At 48.7% G+C, this 17,802-nt stretch overlaps 3 protein-coding genes and 1 pseudogene across 3 annotated transcripts; 2 read left to right on the forward strand and 2 right to left on the reverse strand.

The window, feature by feature from the left end:
• Window positions 1–4,577: 4,577 nt before the first annotated feature.
• LOC124646635 (cytosolic sulfotransferase 1-like) lies at window positions 4,578–4,970 on the reverse strand. The gene has a single exon (XM_047186731.1). The coding sequence runs from the start codon at window positions 4,968–4,970 to the stop codon at window positions 4,578–4,580; it is 393 nt and encodes a 130-aa protein (XP_047042687.1).
• A 1,358-nt stretch (window positions 4,971–6,328) lies between these two features.
• LOC124675141 (16.0 kDa heat shock protein, peroxisomal-like) lies at window positions 6,329–7,017 on the forward strand. The gene has a single exon (XM_047211210.1). It carries the CDS (start codon window positions 6,472–6,474, stop codon window positions 6,871–6,873), a length of 402 nt encoding a protein of 133 aa, XP_047067166.1. The 5' UTR covers window positions 6,329–6,471; the 3' UTR covers window positions 6,874–7,017.
• Window positions 7,018–13,829: 6,812 nt separating this feature from the next.
• Window positions 13,830–14,447, forward strand: LOC124675132 (annotated as a pseudogene).
• A 46-nt stretch (window positions 14,448–14,493) lies between these two features.
• LOC124675119 (cytosolic sulfotransferase 5-like) lies at window positions 14,494–15,534 on the reverse strand. The gene has a single exon (XM_047211192.1). It carries the CDS (start codon window positions 15,532–15,534, stop codon window positions 14,494–14,496), a length of 1,041 nt encoding a protein of 346 aa, XP_047067148.1.
• Between the last annotated feature and the right edge of the window lie 2,268 nt (window positions 15,535–17,802).

Genomic DNA, 17,802 nt, shown 5'->3' on the forward strand with positions numbered 1-17,802 from the left:
TCATTGCGTTTTCTCGAAAAAAAATGTGGTATGCATTTAGCTGAAACATAGATATTTTGATTGCATCTTCTTTGATCCTAGTTGTGCAGGATGTCAAATGCATTTTATGATTGCTGGCATATGATGCTTACTTTCAGTTAGGGGATTACAATGAACTGATCCTGTTGGTAGTAATTACAAAAAAAAAAAAAATAGAAATGGATGTTTCTGTTTTTTCCTGATTTGGTGCCCAATGTCCTGTAGACAACCTATCTGTATGTTTGCAGTTGTTCAGGTTAAACATAATATGGTTTCTTCAGCTATGGTACGTCACATACTTATGTCTAAGGTTTGTAGTAAGGTTGTTGTAACTATTTCATGAAGTTACAAGATGATGCTTTCAGACATAGTTGCTAGAGAAGCAATACCACGAGGAGTATATAATTTATCTCTCATGTTCTGGAAAAGGCGCTACTGGAGAAAATAGGGACATGTGGATGATCGTATTAAACAAGTAATAGACTAGTTGATGACACAATACAGACATAGATGCAATAATATTGCTTCTACTATATCACTTGAATCATGGAATGCAACATCTTGCCTTGTTGATTAAATGAATGTAATTGATGGAGCTTTCATAAATTGGTATACTTTAATCTATTATTTTTTACATGTCAAGTGGTCCTTGGGTATATCAAGAAGTGGATTCCGGTCCTGGGGTGTGTCGAGAATTCCTGTGGCAATGGCAATGGTGTCCACCCCTGTGATGTTGACCTTCTCGCAGGTAAAGTCCTCCTCTTCCTCTTCTTAGCTCCGACTTTATGGTTTATTGAAGTTCCCGATTTAGAATGGAGCAACCTGCATGCACAGCTGTGCATTCAAGAAATCGAGTGTATTTATGCTGAGGTATTGAAAGATGTAGTGCATGTGGTTTTAAGTGTTAGATTGCGAGCTTGATAGGGTTAGGGTTGGATGATTGCATAAGGGTTGCAGGAGTATGCATTATAGATGCAGCAGTGGAAATTTCTTGTTGTGTCATTCTCTTTGAAGGATGCTCCTGATTTTCATTAGCTTGTACATCTTGCAAGAAATAACTTTTTTGATGAAGAAGCATGATGCATGAACTTTTACTTACATTTTTTTTCCTTTGCGTACACACAGTGTGCCTGATAGTATACTTGCCTGTTGAGATTTTTCTTATACCATTGTTATCTAATAATAATAGTGTTCTGCATGGTTATCTGCTTCTGCCTTTATGTCCTCTTATGTGCTGTGTGATATCATGACCACAGTGCCTTGCTTATTCATAATTGGACAATGTGCTAGTGGATCTGCCATCTCTGTGGAATCATACTCTTGATAAGAAGTTTCATATAACTTTTTCTCTTCTATTATTGGTTAGTCCATTGATAAAATTTATTATCTATTACTGAAGTGATTTGCTTCCCAGATTTGTTTACCAACTTATGCATGGAGAACAACTGTTTTGTTGTTCACTGCCGTAGTAGCAATGTTTCCGGAGCTTGTGGACTGGTTGTGTTTTGAGAATCTATAGCTTGGACAATTGAATGATTATGCGTAATTTTTTTGTTTGCATTGTTTCATGTGACTTAGTTCACTGACTTGATATGCACTTGCGCGTTGCTACTACTTTCATGGGGTTTGGCAGTGACTATAGATGTACTTTATTAGTACCTGGCCAAGTTTCTCTCTTTGTTGGACAAAAGCCGGATTTGCCTTTTCATGTTGGTTGGTGAAGACCCTGGTTTTCGGGTTTCTAAAAAGGAAATTTACCGAGATTTGGTTTGTAAAAAGGAAATTTACCCAGATTTGGTTTCTAAAAAGGAAATTTACCCAGATTTAGTTTCCCGATAGAGAACAAACCATGATGTTTACATGCAAAGTAATTCCACATAGGTGCCACTTTTTTTGAGAATACTTGCTTACATGTAGATGCACTGGTGCCGCCATGTCATGTGGGTTAGTACATAATCATAATAGTTTCTTAATTTTTTGTTGTCTTGGAAGTGAACCTCTTTTCATTTGGTTACTGATAGATAGTATCTGGACATCTGCTATATGAAAACACCAGTTAGCTAGCTATGGACCTCCTTGTATGTATCGCGCTACTCCAGGAGATTAGTTTCCTTGATGGTTCAGATTGTTGTGTTAATTTTGTACTACATGATTGAGGAGTGATGACGTGACTGGTTTGATATGCTGGAAATTAGCCACATTGTATTTGTCGTGCTGCCATTTGTATGAGATTATTCATGTATCAGCTGTACATGTTGCAGAAAACAGTTTCAGCTCTTTGCTTAAGTTACTTGATCATATTACTGTGCCCTGCCTCCTGTAACTATAACTTCCTCTTTGTTATTTGCAGGGTTGGTCTAGTGCTGGGGAGGTTGGCGTGTTGAGGATGAGGGGGCATGGCTCTGGTCAATGGCCACTTGGTCTTTCTCTGCAAAGAAAAGGATTCTGTGCGTGCAGATTGTGTTGTACAGGGAAGTCACCACAAGATGGTTTAAAACAGCCATCCAGGCATTACCTTCTGAATTAGGATTCCTTTTTCTTATGTATTCACTGTGCATTCATTCCTTTGATGTTTGCATGTAGCTGCTGTGGCTGATAGATGACGGATGCCAAGCGGCTCGGCATATGGTATTTGGTCAGTGGCACCACTCTAATCCAGGAACCTGCCAGCAGACGGCATTTGGGTAGTAGGAGGATCAGGCGGTGGCGCATGAGCAAGGACGAGCCTGGAGATGAGCTGGCCAGTCTGCAACTTATAGAGAGTTGGCCGGTCTATAACTTATCGAGAACTTGCTTGTGTTGTTGTGAGAGAGGAACTTGGTGCGGACATGCAAGCTGCATGGTAGTCAAGTAGAAAACCTGAGCATGGACATGCATACATAGGGCTGTATTGTCTAGGTGATTTATTCATTCATTTTTTTTGAAACACAACACCAGGTTACATGAATTGCTGCTCCCTATCTGTTGGTTGGTTTTTTGAAGTGGAGATATATATTTGCCTTTGTCTTGAAAAATGAGCATGCATGTTGGATCGGTGCAGCATATGGCCTGCTGTTGATTTGAACAATTCAAGTGTTCTGCTGTGCGACGTTGGTGCAGAATATTTTGACGCCCAAATGTAAACTGTGACAATCAATAAATATTTTCTTGCATGATGCTTGAATAGACGTGGCATTTTACTCCCACGAATCATCAAGAGCTATGTTTTGTGAATAAAGATCAAAAGAACTTATCATGAGAACTCAATTCACCTGTATAATAAAATAATGGTACATTTACATGTTATCAGTGAAAACCATTACTCCCTTTGGTCCATAATACTTATTGCGGAAACGAGTGAAGAGGGCACACTAGAATGTGTATTATATATATGTGATTCAACGGTAAGTATTATGGATCGGAGGAAGTATTACAAATAATGGATAGTTATGGTACATGTACAACCTTGTAAATATGTGTTGTGTGTCGTGAGCGTGGCGTAAGCGTAAGCTAGAAGGAATGGACAATGTAGCTTTCTCTCCGAGAGAGTACAGACAAACACATCCATCATGTCCATGCAGAGATGCGGATGATTTTATGAACTGTGCTACTACTATGGAGTAAGGGCTGGAAAGGAAAATGAATAGTTGGTCCATCAGGTCCATGCAAATGCGGATGGTTCTATACTTCTATCATTCTATGGACTGTGCTACTACTAGGGAGTAAGGAGTGGGAAGGAAAATGAATACTTGGTCAGAGAATGAATACAGATGACCCATCGAGAAATGAGACAAGTTAATTAACACTGACACCTCGTTTTACGGTTTGGTTTCGTTTTCCCAACCATGCCAGCCATCCGTGCATGTTGCATCCCAGCCGTGCGATCGCCCCATCTTTCCCACCTGAGAATCCAAACATTAGCACACCCCATCTCTTCACATCTAGCTCTATAAGTAGAAAGCCATGGCTACACAGCCGCGCGTCGGCTATCGCGTGACTTGTGACTTTGGACTTTGGCGAGGCGAGGCGAGGAGCGCAGTCCCTGCCGTCCATGATCGAAGAGAAGGTCGGCCCGTCAGCATGCGGAGCTCTTCAGCCCAATTCAATCGAAGCAACAGGTGTTTAGTCCTTCTCGGTTTGGATATGTTTCCTGTTGATGAGCTAGCTAGCTCGCTCTTATTTTTCTTCTCCATTTGGATCTGTTTCATTTCGTGCTGCCCAGCCAGGTCTTTTGTTTTGCCGTCGTTTGGTTTTGGTTGAGGGGGCCGGCCGGAGATGACGCGATTAAGGGTGCATCATCGCGAGTCAGCTGGATGGATAGCTAGATCCCAAAACCAAACCAATCTGATTTTTGGCAACAAACAAGATTAGAGATTTTTGGGAAAGCTAGCGATAGCGATCGATCGATGCGGCGGATGCGGAACCACTCTCCAGTCGTCGCGTCGAGTCTCACCAGTCAGCACCGTGCCACAGCCCATTATTGTAACAGCGAATCTTTATCTTTGAGCATGTGAACATCGAAGCAGCGAGGAATACAACTGAATCAATGGTCGATTACAGAAAGATTTCTCTGGGTTAAATCACTGGAAAGTAAGCCCGGTGCCGCGGAACTTGTCGGCGACGACCTCGTCCATGCGGCGCGCCATCTCCGGCGTCATGTGGTTCGCCCAGTCGCCGGCCACCCCCTTCCTGAACAGCGCCTTGCGCGGGAACCCGAGGCCGTCCATGAGCCCCGTCCTGTTCACCTCCATGTTCCTCAGGCTCCCGAGGCTGCAGAGCTCGACGATGCCGCGGACGACGCCGGCCTCCTCCTCCGCCTCTGAGAACGGCGCGCCGACGAACCGCGCCAGCCTCCTCACATTCTCCGCGGGGTCCCGCAGCAGCTCCTCGTACCTCAGGAAGAGCACGCGCTCCGGACACGCCGCCACTGTACTTTTAGCAAATCCACTTACAAGTCCTTTGTGGCGCCGCATCAAACTGCTGTCTCACCACCGGTTCCCCTTTCTCTTCCTCCTCCCCGGAAACTCCTTTTTTCTTGAGAGTCTGCTGTTGGCCACCGGGCCGACCTGACGTCCTCCCCACCGGCGCTGCCGGCCGGAGATGGACTAGGGAAGGCGCCGGAAATAGGGCTGTACATAATAGCTGTAGATCTAGGTTGCTTTGGCGAGTTGCCAGTCGTTGGCGTTATGCCGGTAGGCGGTGGCTGCTGGATCTTGCGGCCGGGATCTGGTGCCCTCTGATGGTTCTCTTGCTCGTCGTGGTGCTCCGGTGGGCGGAGCCGAAGTCGATGGAAAGGGGGCCTGGAGTCTCCGCAAATAAAAGGCCTTTATCTCGCAGATTCGTTGCAGGTGCTCTTGATCTGGAGATTTCTTTCTCTGCTCGTGGTGAGCTCGAGTTGGACAATCTGCAATTTCAAGATTGCTTCGTGGCGGATTTGCATCTGGGGAGTACTGAAGCTGCATCCGGGAGTTCATCCGCGCCAGCACCGAGCTTGCTGTCGCTGCAGATGGTCGTAGGGCGACCGCTCCCACCATGCTCGTCGGCATCGGTTCTTTCCGGCCGGCGGACGATGGCGTTGTTCAACCTCCAGGCTGATTTGCCAACAAGGAGGCTCTTCTGCTTCACCATAGTTTGCTTCCGCCGGCTCATCCCAAGTGGTTCCGTCCCCGGTGATGTTTCGGTTGACTATGGTGAGAAGCTCTGGCGAGGTGGAGAAGAAGCAGGACCCGATTGCGTTTTTCAGTCTTCATCTAGGGTCCAAAATGCAAAAAGGGTGGGGTTTGTTGTAATTTCCTTTATCTTGTTGTACCCTGATGTAAAGTGTATCTCCACTGCTGATAAATGAAGCTTCTAGGCCCTCTTGGGCCTATCCCTGTTCAAAAAAAAAAAAGTCCTTTGTGGCATTTCAGTGTGTCAAATGGTCTTTGCGGCAAAGATTCAGCCTGTTTTGTTCTGCCTTTATTAGTCTTTGTAGAAAATTTTGGCTTGATCCCGTGTGTAAGTGTGTGGGGCTTTGTTTGTTTTTGTAAGTTGGTTTAACATTTTTTCTCTTCAACCGATTTGTATGTATTAATTTAGGCATGTGGTGCATGATTCAGCATTTGCAACAGTCTGGAACATATAATTTGGTTACGAAGGCAGACTGCAGTGAACCTTACTGGTGTGGAAGGAACTCGGACCATTGCATTATGCTCGATCAGTTGATGGGAAAGGACAATCGAGACACCGGTAGCAAACAACTGAAAAATGAGCCAGAAGAGTGCAGACGTCAACGAACCACACTCCAGAACCTTCTCCGCTCTACACCATTATTATCCACTATCATCCAGTCTCTCCGTGTCTCTCGAATCATCTCCCGACGTCGACGCCGCGAACACTTGCCAATTTATTTGCGCCAATCTCCCAGTTCCTTGGCCTTCCCAAACTCGCCAACGCCGATCGACACTCCAATCCCGAGCTCTCGGAATCCAAGAAATGGCGGACCTCTTCCTCGGCAGCCCCTTCAGGCGCCTGCTCTACGCCCGCCCGTACGCCTCGGCCACGGCCGCCATGGACTGGGTGGAGACTCCGACCTCCCACATCATCAAGATCAACGTCCCGGGGCTGGGCAAGGACGACGTCAAGGTGCAGGTGGAGGACGGCAACGTGCTGAGCGTCAGGGGCGCGGCCAAGGAGAAATCGGAGGAGGAGACCGTGTGGCACGTGGCGGAGCGCGGGAAGCCGGAGTTCGCGCGCGAGGTGGCGCTGCCGGAGCACGTGAAGGTGGAGCAGATCAGGGCCGGCGTGGAGAACGGCGTGCTCACCGTCGTCGTGCCCAAGGAGCCCGCGCCCGCCCGCCCCAGGACCAGGCCCATCGCCGTCTCCAGCAAGCTCTGAGACCGCCGGACTCTCTGTGTGCCGTGTGCGCGGTGGTGGAAAGCTTTAGTTGCTCCGTATATTTTCGTAAAAGAAAGTTGCGCTGTTTATGAGGTGGACAATGTAACAGTGAATCTTTATTTTTGAGTATGTGAACATCGAAGCAGCGAGGAATACAACTGAATCAATGGTCGATTACACAGCAAGATTTCTCTGGGTTCACTGGAAAGTAAGCCCCGTGCCGCGGAACTTGTCGGCCACGACCTCGTCCATGCGGCGCGCCATCTCCGGCGTCATGTGGTTCGCCCAGTCGCCGGCCACGCCCTTCCTGAACAGCGCCTTGCGCGGGAACCCGAGGCCGTCCATGAGCCCCGTCCTGTTCACCTCCACGTTCCTCAGACTGCCGAGGCTGCAGAGCTCGACGATGCCGCGGACGGCGCCGGCCTCCTCCTCCGCCTCGGAGAACGGCACGCCGACGAACCGCGCCAGCCTCCTCACGTTCGCGGCGGGGTCGCGCAGCAGCTCCTCGTACCTCAGGAAGAGCACCTGCTCCGGACACGCCGCGCTCGCGCTCCAGTACCCGAGGACGTGGTCCCAGAACGGGCCGTACGTGCTGCCGCCGTCGCAGATGGAGTCGAGGGTGTCGCCGAACGGGGTCTCCGGGTGCGCGCTCCGGCGGAACTGCCACAGCGAGACAGCCGTGTCCTTGGGCTCCCTGCAGATGTACACGACCTTGTTCAAGCCGCGCGGCAGCATGGCGTGCGGCATGTGCGTGTACATGAGGCGCGGGGACGGGAGCGCGGCGAGGCGGGCCTCCCTGCTGCCGCCTTCGGCGAGGAGGGCGTCGAGGAAAGGCACGCACTCGTGCGGGTTGAGGCGGAGGAGCGGGTGGTCGGCGCCGGCGGGCGGGTAGGAGCGGCGCGCCATCGTGGCGAACGCGAGGGCGTTGAGCCACGTGGTGCCGCACTTGGGTAGGCTGGCGATGACGACGTCGTCGGGGCGGGGAACGAGGCGGCGCTGCATGGCGACTGCCGCCGGGACGAAGCGCTCCGGCAGCCAGAAGCCCTGGTAGCAGCGGAGCTTGAGCTTGGTGCCGGCTGCGAGCTTGATCGGCAGCGCAGATAACAGCTTATGTAAACAGATTGTGTATCCTTCTATAGACATACCTTGGACTCGCATATGTTTATGTTGTACCACTCTGAGAGATGTAATATGGGTGAAACGGTGTTTCACTTGTGTTATGTCAGCGACTTGTGTACTACACCATGCAGTGGTACGCTGGGTCACCACAGGTACTGACAAACCTTGTTTACTGAGAAGGCTAAATCAGGGCGTGTCAATGTCTAGGCCTGAAGAGCTCCAACAATACTTCTGCATTGAGTGCTATCCTCAGAACAAAGAGGTATATCATCTGTCAGAGACAATTGTTCAGGGAAGACAGAGGTGTAGGGGTAGACTTACAACTGCGCATTCCAACTCTGTCAAGTAAATCTGTAGCATATTTTTCCTGTGTAAGAAGTATACCATTGTGTACCTTCTTTACCTCAATTCCAATGCAGTAATAAAAATCACCTAGATCTTTGATAGCAAAGTTTTTATTCAAATCTCGAAGAAGAGCAGTAATGGCATGATCAGAAGAACCAGTAACTATGATGTCATCAACATAAATCAGAACAAACATAGTAATACCTGACTTGTTGAAGAGAAATAATGAAGTATCAGCCTTTGATGGTGTAAATCCAGGCTCACACAGCTTGGAACTCAGCCTAGAATACCAGGCTCGAGGGGCTGGTTTTAATCCATACAGAGCTTTTTCAAGTTTGCAACTATAATGCGGAGCGTGAGGATTTTCAAAACCTGGGGATTGTTTCATATAAACCTCCTCTTCCAAAACACCATGTAAAAACACGTTCTTGACATCTAGCTGCCGTAGACTCCATCCACGAGAGACGGAAAGAGATAAAACAATTCTGATAGTAGCAATCTTTACCAAAGGGCTGAAAGTGTCTTCATAATCAATGCCATACCTTGGCTTGAAACCTTTTGCAACCAGTCGTGCCTTGTATCTATCAATAGAACCGTCTTCCTTCTTCTTTATACGACATACCCATTTGCAATCAATCAAGTTTTTGTTACTGCTTGGAGGAACAAGATGCCAAGTCTTGTTCTCAATAAGTGCATTATATTCCTCCTCTATAGCTTGTCGCCAATTTTGAATCATTCAACGCTTCTGTAAGAGTATATGGTTCACCTGTAGAGGAGAGCATACCATATCTAATGGTACCATCATTGTATTGCTTTGGATGACATATACCTTTCTGCAGCCGAGTACGAACACCAGGTGGTGATGGCGGCGAAGAGGCTTCAACATCAGAATTTTCAGAATGTGAAAAGGTTAAATTTTCAGAGCTTGTGGCAGGCTCACCCCCACCGGCACCGGCTACAAATGACCCTCCCGGGGATCCCTGTGATGCAGGCGACAACAGCCTAGATGGAAGGACATGCGCATGCGGCCTCCGTCCGTGAGCGCCTGGTGGCGGCGAGGCACTGGGTGGATGGGCGTGGTCCCCATCGGGCGCGTGGCCACCACGCGTGGCAACAGCAGGCGATTCGCTGCGCGGGGGGACCGACTGCGCACATGTGATGACGGGGCGGGCGACTGGGTGGGAGGATCTGCCTCGGACCGCCGCGCCTCAGGATCTTTTCGGCCAAGGGAATGTTCCTCCAAATCTTCCTCGTGTCCAGCGCCCGTTTCGTCCGTTTCTGAATCATCTTCAACATCATTTTCTGCATCATTTTCTTCACTGTTTTCAGTGAGATTTTCTTCTGTAGCTGCATCTTCCTGTTGCACATTAGTACCAGCGACAATAGGCACAATATGTTCATTGCAATTATGGACACTCTCATGGGAGTTGGAGGTGGAAGATGGAAGAAGCGAAATTTCTTTCTTGAGAAGAGCACCGACTTTGGATGAAGGGAGGCAAAGGGAAAGACATTTTCATCAAAAACAACATCACGAGAGATGTACACACGTCCTGTAGATATGTCTAGACATTTAACACCTTTGTGAAGTGGACTATATCCAAGAAACACACACCTTTTTGACCGAAAAGCGAGTTTTCATTTATTGTAGGGACGAAGGTTAAGCCAACAAGCACAACCAAAAGTTCTAAGAGCATCATAATTTCGTGTTACATGAAGTACACGTTCAGTGAGTGTTTCATACTTAAGAACATTGCTAGGAAGAAGATATATGAGAAAAGTGGCAGTGACAAAAGCTTCATCCCAAAATTTGAGAGTCATGGAAGCATTAGCAAGCAAGGCAAGACCAACTTCATTTATATGACGGTGTTTTCTTTCAGCTGAACCATTTTGTTGATGGGCATGGGGACAAGAGACGTGATGTGTGATGCCAACCTTTTGGAAGAATCCATTCATTTTTTCTCACCTCCCCAGTCAATTTGCATAGTAATAATTTTCCTATCAAACTTGCGTTCAACATATTGCTGATAATTGAGAAAAGCTTGATAAACATCAGAACGCTTTTTAAGCAAATAAATCCATGTGAATTTACTAAAATCATCGATAAAGCTTACATAGTATGCATGTTTCCCATAGAGAGAGGGGGCAGGACCCCATGCATCAAAGAATACCAGCTCCAAAGGAACAGTAGAGACACTAGAAGATATGGGGTATGGTAACTGGTTTCTCTTGGCCAACTGACAAGAGTCACAAACATATGGAGTACTCTCTGGGGAGTAAGCTATTTTATTTCTTCCAAGAACTTACTGAACCACAAATGAAGATGGATGTCCTAAGCGGCGATGCCATGTGGAGGATGATGGATTTATTGAGATGAAGGCATGCTTGGCACTCATGGAACATGGGCACCAAGGGATAGAGACCACCGCAAGAGCCTCTAAACAGAACTCTTCGTGTTGCTTGGTCCTTGATTAAAAATAAGAAATGATGAAACTCAATAAAGAAATGATTATCAAGAGTAAAGCTATGACCATATAATAGATTTTTGGAAGCACTAGGAACATGAAGGATATTTTTGAGATCAAAGGAACCATGAGGAGTGCGCAAAATTGAACTGCCAATGTGACTAATGTTCATACCTGTACCTTCAGCAGTGCGAACACTGTCTTGCCCATGGTACTTGTTGGCCATGAGAAGTTTGTTCAGCTCGCTAGTGATCTGGTCGGTTGCCCCTGTGTGAGTGTACCAGTTTGTATCAACACCATATGATGCAAGGTGTGCACCCTTTTCACCATCATCTTTATTCTTCTTGTCATTTGAGTAGCGCCACCAGCACTTGCTAGCAGGATGGCCATGCTTAGTGCATATCTGACAATCATTGTTCACATATGGGGTGGGGGTGCAATCAAAACGACGACCATCACCATCGGAGTGATGACGATCACAATCAGTGTTCACATATGGGGTGGAGGTGGAGTGTGACCACTAGGCGGCAGAGTGCGGCCATGTGGACGTTGATCACGTCCTGCTCCATGGCGAGCAAGGTTTGCGGAGGACACAAATTCTCCGCTTTCTTCAACTCCATGCATTGCACATATCATAAGAACACAGCTGCTCATAAAAATCATCAGGAGTAGTACCAGAATTGCCATTCACAGAAGTAATTAAGGCATTATATTCACCCTTGTCTAGACCATCCAGCAAATAACCAAGCATCTCATCATCTTCAACCGGTTTACCAAGAGCTGAAAGTTCCGAGGCAAAACCTTTCATCTTGGTGTAGTAGGTGACGACTGTCATGGAGAGCTTATTTGTGTCGTAGAGTTTCGCACAAAGGTGCTGGGCTTTGGTACGTGAGGCCGTCTTGAACATGGCGTTGATGGCCGACCATGCCCCAGCTGTGGAACTCACATCAAGGAGATGCGACAGGATGTCTGCTGACAGCGTGTTTAGAAGGAACCGAAGGAGCTACTGATCGCGAGCAAGCTACATGATGTAGGTAGGATTCTCAACTTGAATCTTCTTCTTCTTCTCTGAGTCTTAAATTTCGACGGTCTTGGCAGGAGCAACATCGGTGCCTTCAAGCAGTGCCATGACGTTGGCACCGAGAAACGGCAGGAACACTAGGGCCTTCCATAGCAAAAAATTTCCACAAGTTAGCTGCTGCGCGGAGGGGTGGGGCACCGACGGCAGCAGTCAGCCCGGAGTGATGAAGAGCATATCGATCTAGGGTTTTGGGTGTTGAGCTGGTGTATGGCGGCTGAGGATTGGGTTTTCAGGATTGTTGTGTAGGTTGTAGACGGGTTGAGGTTTTCTAGGTGTTGTAGACGGCGACACCAGAAGGGATATGGCAGCAGCCGAATCTTGATTGTATGGTGGTGGTGGTGGCTAAAAGACTAACGACGACAATGGCCGGTTTTGAGATGTATCGCGACGGCAACAGATGAACTGCATCGGTGGCAAGGTTTCTTGGCGGCGGCGGCAGCTGAAGGTCAATGGCGGCGGCAACAGCCAGGTTGCCGAGGGAGACCAGAGCTGTGATACCATGTCGGTAGACTAGGTTTGGAACGAGTGGATTCGTCTTCCCTCAGTTACGTGTTAAGTATAGGGCCAAACATGGATCGAGTTGTCCAAGAGAGGGACTCCAATACACATACATATTGAGAGTAGAAACATGAAAAAACAAAACCTATTACATATTCTAACAATATATATACTGTTGTGTGGCCTATGTTTCACATACATGTACTACTAAGTGAGATTTCACCTAAAAATTGAATCTTTGCCAAGGTTTGTTGATTTGCCGTCATGTACCAATCCGTGCAACGATCCCTGCCAACCAAATCTAAAGAGCTGTCTTTAGCAGTGTGGTTTAGGGATTGTATGAGATGAGCTTTTGTGGGTATCCCCGTAAATACTCCCCTACCAAACAAACCCGAAGGGAGCGCTACGATCTTGGTTGCAAAGATTTTCTTTCTACTATGAGGTTTTTTTTTTTTTAGAAATACAGTACAAACGCAGACGCTCATATACAGACGTATACATTTATCCCTACTAACGCAGACACGCACACCCTACTCCTATGAACATCTTCGGAAGACTGAGTCAGCGGATTGGATCTTGAAATTGACGAAGTCATCATAGGCGTCTCGCTGTCGACGCGAACGTCCCTCCCACTGAATGAATATTCCGCCTTTATGAGACACACAGATGTCAAACCTGGGGTTTGAACTTTAGTGGGTTGGGGGTGCACCCTTTCTTCTTCAAACTGCTACAATATTTGTTCTGGTTTTGTATTTGTGGAACCAGAGAAATGTTATTCTCCCACGTACATTTCACTCAGATTTTCTGAGATTCATTCAGGTTCAATCCCCACGACATCGGTTGACTGTCGTGCCGCCGCTGTACTTTTAGCAAATCCGCTTACAAGTCCTTTGTGGCATTTCAGTGGGTCAAATGGTCTTTGCGGCAAAGATTCAGCCTGTTTTGTTCTGCCTTCATTAGTCTTTGTAGAAAATTTTGGCTTGATCCCGTGTGTAAGTGTGTGGGGCTTTGTTTGTTTTTATAAGTTGGTTTAACATTTTTTTATCGTCAACCGATTTGTATGTATTAATTTAAGGCCTGGCTAGGACCATCTGTCCAGAAAAAAGCTTAACCATGTGATGCATTATTCAGCATTTGCAACAGTCTGGAACATATAATTTGGTTATGAAGGCAGACTGCACTGAACCGTAATGGTCTGGAAGGAACTCGGAATTACGCTGGATCAGTTGATGGGAAAGGACAATCGAAACACCGGTAGCAAACAACTGAAAAATGATCCAGAAGAGTGCAGACGTCAACAAACCACACTCCAGAACCTTCTCCGCTCTACACCATTATTATCCACAATCATCCAGTCTCTCCGTGTCTCTCGAATCATCTCCCGACGTCGACGCCGCGAACACTTCCCAATTTATTTGCGCCAATTTCCTATAGTTACTTCGCCTTCCCAAAAAAACTCGCCAACGCCGATCGACACTCCAATCCCAAGCTCTACGAATCCAAGAAATGGCGGACCTCTTCCTCGGTAGCCCCTTCCGGCGCCTCGTCTACGCCCGCCCGTACGCCTCGGCCACGGCCGCCATGGACTGGGTGGAGACCCGGACCTCCCACATCATCAAGATCAACGTCCCGGGGCTGGGCAAGGACGACGTCAAGGTGCAGGTGGAGGACGGCAACGTGCTGACCGTCAGGGCAGCGGCGAAGGAGAAATCGTAGGAGGAGACCGTGTGGCACGTGGCGGAGCGCGGGAAGCCGGAGTTGGCGCGGGAGGTGGCGCTGCCGCCTGCCGGAGCACGTGAAGGTGGAGCAGATCAGGGCCGGCGTGGAGAACGGCGTGCTCACCGTCGTCGTGCCCAAGGAGCCCGCGCCCGCCCGGCGCAGGACCAGGCCCATCGCCGTCTCCAGCAAGCTCTGAGACCGCCGGACTCTCTGTGTGCCGTGTGCGCGGTGGTGGAAAGCTTTAGTTGCTCTGTATATTTTGGTAAAAAAAAATGTTCGCTGTTTATGAGGTGGCCAATGTAATGTAACAGTGAATCTTTATTTGTGGTACGATGAACATCGAAGAAGCATACAACTGAATCAATGGTCGATTACCACAGGGAGATTTCTCTGGGTTCACTGGAACGTGAGCCCCGTGCCGCGGAACTTGTCGGCGACCACCTCGTCCATGCGGCGCGCCATCTCGGGCGTCATGTGGTTCGCCCAGTCGCCGGCCACGCCCTTCCGGAACAGCGCCTTGCGCGGGAACCCTAGGCCGGCCATGAGCCCCGTCCTGTTCACCTCCATGTTCCTCAGGCTCCCAAGGCTGCAGAGCTCCACGATGCCGCGGACGACGCCGGCATCCTCCTCCGCCTCGGAGAACGGCGCGCCCACGAACCGCGCCAGCCTCCTGACGTTCTCTGCGGGGTCGCGCAGCAGCTCCTCGTACCTCAGGAAGAGCACCTGCTCCGGACACTCCAAGCTCGCGCGCCAGTACCCGAGGACGTGGTCCCAGAACGGGCCGTACGTGCTGCCACCGTCGCAGACGGAGTCGAAGGTGTCGCCGAACGGGATCTCCGGGTGCGCGCTCCGGCGGAACTGCCACAGCGAGACCGCCGTGTCCTTGGGCTCCCTGCAGATGTACACGACCTTGTTCAAGCCGCGCGGCAGCATGGCGTGCGGCATGTGCGTGTACATGAGGCGCGGGGACGGGAGCGCGGCAAGGCGGGCCTCACCGCCGCCTTCGGCGAAGAGGGCGTCCAGGAAAGGGACGCATTCGTGCGGGTTGAGGCGGAGGAGCGGGTGGTCGGCGCCGGCGGGCGGGTAGGAGCGGCGCGCCATCGTGGCGAACGCGAGGGCGTTCAGCCACGTGGTGCCGCACTTGGGCAGGCTAGCGATGACGACGTCGTCGGGGCGGGGAACGAGGCTGCGCTGCATGGCGACCGCCGCCGGGACGAAGCGCTCCGGCAGCCAGAAGCCCTGGTAGCACCGGAGCTTGAGTTTGGTGCCGGCTGCGAGCTTGATCGGCAGCGCGGATACCAGCAGCATGGCGTCATCGTGCTCCTCTGGAGATTTCTCCGATGGCACGGTGGTGACCTGCAGGTCCATCTTGTTCTCGACGTCCTTGAACGGGACGGGGCCTGCCGGCGCCGGAACACTGCCTGCGTTGGTCGCCATGGGCTGGACTGGCAGAGTGGACGTCCGATGGACGATGGTGGTGCGTACGCGTGTGACCGTAGTGGGGATGCGCTTCGTTGAGTGCTGAACTGGTGGCTCCGCCACTGTGGCAATTGATGGGTGCGTTTCACCGAAGCCGCGCACAATATTTCGTGCGCGGATCATGCTTAATTAAAACGCGAAATCTAATAATTGCCTGGGCACTTTGTTGTCTTCCCTGGTGCTCACGCGTGTGCATCGTCCGATCAGAAACGGGTGGTGGAATGGAAGCGGCGGTGAGTTCCGACAGATTTTGGGGTCCAGCGCGCACGTGCGAGTGGAGAGAAAGACAGATAGCTCCGAAATTTCCCCATTCTCGTTCGGCCCCCTCGTCTCCAATCGATAGTGGCCGGCGGCGCGGCGCAGCCATGCCCCGGCGACCAACGCAATCCCGAGCTGGCATATCCGCCGCCCCTCCTCAGCCTCCCCTTCTTCGTGGTGATTGGGTTGGGTACCCCACATACGAGGGCAGGGGAGGCGACACGTGCGGTCCCTTATGGCCGAGAAAGGGCGCCGCAACGGTGGCCGAGACCAATACTGGTGAACACGTCCGGCGAGAGAAGCTCGCGTTCGGGGAGGAAGAGCTGGTGGCGCTTCTTCCGGTCAGCCACAGAAGGTCGATTTTTCTCACCACTCCTCCCTATTTTTCCTTGATGCGTTGTGGACTTGTGGTGTATGTTTGGATAGAGCTGCAACGGGCAGAAGAATTAACGAATCAGGCTGGGTGATCTCATTTTTAGTGATCCTGCTTACCGTGAAGATCTGAGACGGGTGGCCGGGCTGGGAGGTGTCGGCGAGAGAGCGTCGGCGGCGTGGTGCTGCGTCCGAACCGTAGCGCACTTCTGTCGATTTCTTTGCTGGTGAGTGATTTGATCTCAGGCGCTTCCCCGCCCTTGTTGCTTCCGTGTTTTGCCTCGACGAGCTTTTGATTTAGTCGCGGAGACACAGCCCCGCTAGCTAGCCTGGGCAGCCCGGGCTCCACCGACAAATACTCTGTTGATTCTACAATCGCATGACGGCATGAGTGTTCTACCTCCAGTTTTATTGAAATTCACTCGCAGCAGTCGCAGCTTGCCAGTGTTGCCCAGGCTCCAAGGTTGAGCTGCGATCCACCACTAATTTGATTTATCTCCCGTTTGGTCACGGTGGTGCTTGTTTGTAAGAGAAGAAACCAGGCTCACAAATGTTTCCATACCTCAGCCGCATGTATATTTTTCATCAAGAAATGTGCTTTGTACTCATGCGCTGTATTTTATGCTTGGAAATTTGCTTATGGATGAAACAAACCGATAAATTCATGAATATATATGTAATTTTCTATACACAGGATGTATGTATTTTATACCTAAAGTTTTTGGTCATATTATTATACAATGGGGGTACTGTATTATCGTAGGATGTAGTTTTTGAACAATAAATACATCCTGTTAAAGTGGCTGTAGTGATTTCCTGCTCGTAGGATGTATTTCTCTACTCAAAACTTTCCATATGGTAGGACGTTAGTTTTTTCAAAGTTATTTATGGATGTAACACGTAAAATCATTAGTATTGGACATAATACACTGATTTTCTGCTATTTGACGTTGGCAACCTCATATTCTGTCCCAAATGAGAGCCTGTTTCCAATTGTACTTGATGGAGATGGGGTATGATTTCTAGGTCTGCTGACATATCGGGGGATGTACTTTTTCTTTTATTGCTCTCGAGAAACTTCTAAAACAATTCTGATCCCTAGATGTAACTTTTTGCAGTTCCATGTAATATCTTGCCTCTTTTATGTAATTTCTAATTAACATCTCCAAAAAACTAAGTAATTATGTTTCTGGATGTATTTTCCGATTATGTAAAATATTATCTTTTTTGTGGAACTTCTAAAACAGTTTTGTTATCTGTATGTAAGTTTTTCTCTTAAATATTTTACATCTAGAACAATAAAACGATGTAACTCTCATATATTTTCGTTCATTCCAGATGTAACTATTCCTACTGGAGCTTAAAAAAAACTATTTTTTACTGGATGGAAGTTTTGTAGCTTACATCAAGAATGATTGAATGATGGAAGTCTTTAAAGTGAAACACTATTATTTTGTGTGTACTACTGAGATATTTTACTGGAAAACAAAGAGGAGGTAGATTCATTTAGATGTGCTTTTACGTTGAGGTTGAACTTGTTCTATTTTTTCGGGCATGAACTTTTTGGAGTGAGATCAGGTGACATGCACCTTTTGC

The sequence above is a fragment of the Lolium rigidum genome, chromosome 1 (assembly GCF_022539505.1).
Source record: "Lolium rigidum isolate FL_2022 chromosome 1, APGP_CSIRO_Lrig_0.1, whole genome shotgun sequence".
NCBI classification, from domain to species: Eukaryota; Viridiplantae; Streptophyta; class Magnoliopsida; order Poales; family Poaceae; genus Lolium; species Lolium rigidum.